The sequence below is a fragment of the Ornithorhynchus anatinus genome, chromosome X3 (assembly GCF_004115215.2).
Source record: "Ornithorhynchus anatinus isolate Pmale09 chromosome X3, mOrnAna1.pri.v4, whole genome shotgun sequence".
Taxonomy (NCBI): Eukaryota; Metazoa; Chordata; class Mammalia; order Monotremata; family Ornithorhynchidae; genus Ornithorhynchus; species Ornithorhynchus anatinus.
In genome coordinates this window covers 7,624,230-7,626,470 of record NC_041751.1, presented here as the reverse complement: position 1 = coordinate 7,626,470, position 2,241 = coordinate 7,624,230, and the positions used below count along the sequence as shown (strand labels likewise).

Here is a 2,241-nt window from a genome sequence, read left to right as displayed (position 1 = left end):
CCCGATAAGGAGGAGGCTCGCTCCGGATCCGCCCAATGGGGGAGGAGGCTCGCCCCCGCGCCGCCCAATGGGAGGGGCCGGCCCCGCCCGATAAGGAGGAGGCTCGCTCCGGATCCGCCCAATGGGGAGGAGGCTCGCCCCGGCCCCGCCCAATAGGGAGGAGGCTCGCCCCGGATCCGCCCAATGGGGGAGGAGGCTCGCCCCGGCCCCGCCCAATAGGGAGGAGGCTCGCCCCGGATCCGCCCAATAGGGAGGAGGCTCGCCCCGGCCCCGCCCAATAGGGAGGAGGCTCGCCCCGGAGCCGCCCAATGGGGGAGGAGGCTCGCCCCGGCCCCGCCCAATAGGGAGGAGGCTCGCCCCGGAGCCGCCCAATGGGGAGCTGCCCGCCCCGGCCCCGCCTAATAATAATAATATTAATGTCGGTATTTGTTAAGCCCTTCGTATGTGCCGAGCACCGTTCTAAGCGCCGGGGGAGACACAGGGTCACCGGGTGGTCCCACGTGAGGCTCACAGTCTTCCTCCCCATTTGACAGATGAGGGAACTGAGGCCCCGAGAGGTGAAGTGACTCGCCCGCGGTCCCCCGGCTGACGAGGGGCAGAGGCGGGATTCGCACCCATAACCTCTGACTCCGAAGCCCGGGCTCTTTCCACGGAGCCACGCTGCTTCTCTAATGGGGAGGAGGCCCCCCCCGGCCCCGCCCAATGGGGGAGGCGACCCGCTCCGGCCCCGCCCAATGGGGGAGGTGCTCCGCCCCCGACCAATAAGGAGGCGTCCCGCCCCCTCGGGACCCGCCCCCTCCCCCCTTCCGGGCTCCGATTGGTGGGAAGCCCCGGCTCGGCCCCGCCCCCGCCCCGCCCCCCGGGGCCCGACGAGTGGGCGCAGGCGCCGTGGGCGCGGGGGCGGCGCCTGGTGCGCGTGCGCGGAGGCTGGCCGGGCGCCGCGTGCGGGAGCTGGGCCGCATGGGCCGCAGGGACCGCGCCCGCCGCCGCCTGCAGCTGCAGCAGCAGCAGCTGCAGCAGCAATTGCAACCGCAGCAGCTGCAGCAGCAATTGCAACCGCAGCAGCCGCTGCAACGGCTGCAGGCCGGGAAGCGCGGCCCCACGGTAAGGAGCTGCGCGGCCCGCGCCCTGCCCGCCTTTCCCCCTCCCCCCCGCCGCCCCAACCGCCCGCTCTGTGCTAAGCGCTTCGTGATCGTGCTGCTATTTGCTGAGCGCCTACTGCGTGCCCAGCACGCTCCTAAGCCCTTCGTGATCGTGGTGGTATTTGCTGAGCGCCTACTGCGTGCATAGCACTGTACCAAGCGCCTAACGATCACGGTGGCATTTGGTGAGCGCTCACTCTGTGCCAAGCACTGCGCTCAGCGCCTCATGATCGTGGTGGTATTTGGTCGGCGCCTACTGCGTGCAAAGCACTGCGCTAAGCGCCTAATGATCACGGTGGTATTTGGTGAGCGCCTACTACCTGCCAGACACTGCACTAAGCGCTTAATGGTCGTGGTGCTATTTGGTGAGCGCCTACTACCTGCCAGACACTGCACTAAGCGCTTAATGGTCGTGGTGCTATTTGGTGAGCGCCTACTGCGTGCCAAGCACTGTACTAAGTCCTTAGTGATCACGGTGGTGTTTGGTGAGCGCTCATTCTGCGCCAAGCACCGTACTAAGCGCTTAATGATCATGACGGCACCGGGTGAGCCCTCACTGGGCCCAAGCACTGTACTCAGCGCTTAATGATCACGGTGGCATTGGGTGAGCGCTCACTCTGTGCCGAGCACCGTACTGAGCGCTTAGCGATCACGGTGGTATTGGGTGAGCGCTCGCTCTGTGCCGGGCACCGTGCTAGGCGCTTAGTGGTCACGGTGGGACTGAGGAAGCACTTATCGTGTGCCAGACACCGTTGCCGAACCCAGTTAGCGCTGGGGGGGGGGGGGGGGGGATGCAGGGTGATCAGGCTCCCAGTCTTCGTCCCCATTCTGCAGATGAGGGAACCGAGGCCCAGAGAAGCGAAGCGACTCGCCCGCGGTCACGCAGCCGACGAGCGGCGGAGTCGGGATTGGCGACGTCGGTATCCGTCACGCCCTTCCCGTGTGCCGAGCACCGTCCTGAGCGCCGGGGTGGGCGCGGGGTCGTCGGGTCGTCCCACGTGGGGCTCACGGTCCCCGTTCTACAGATGAGGTCACCGAGGCGCCGAGAGGTGAAGCGGCTCGCCCAAAGGCACGCGGCTTTGAGGAGCGGCGTGGCCCG

General features: G+C 67.6%; 1 protein-coding gene across 1 annotated transcript in view; it reads left to right on the top strand.

Annotated features, from left to right (window-relative positions):
- The first annotated feature begins 931 nt into the window (after nt 1-931).
- The window catches only part of NSUN2 (NOP2/Sun RNA methyltransferase 2), a 29,751-nt gene continuing 28,441 nt past the window's right edge, over nt 932-2,241 (top strand). Inside the window, exon 1 of the mRNA XM_007662755.3 lies at nt 932-1,104. Coding sequence (XP_007660945.2) covers nt 961-1,104 — 144 coding nt within the window. The 5' untranslated portion in view covers nt 932-960. The remainder of the gene's footprint in view (nt 1,105-2,241) is intronic.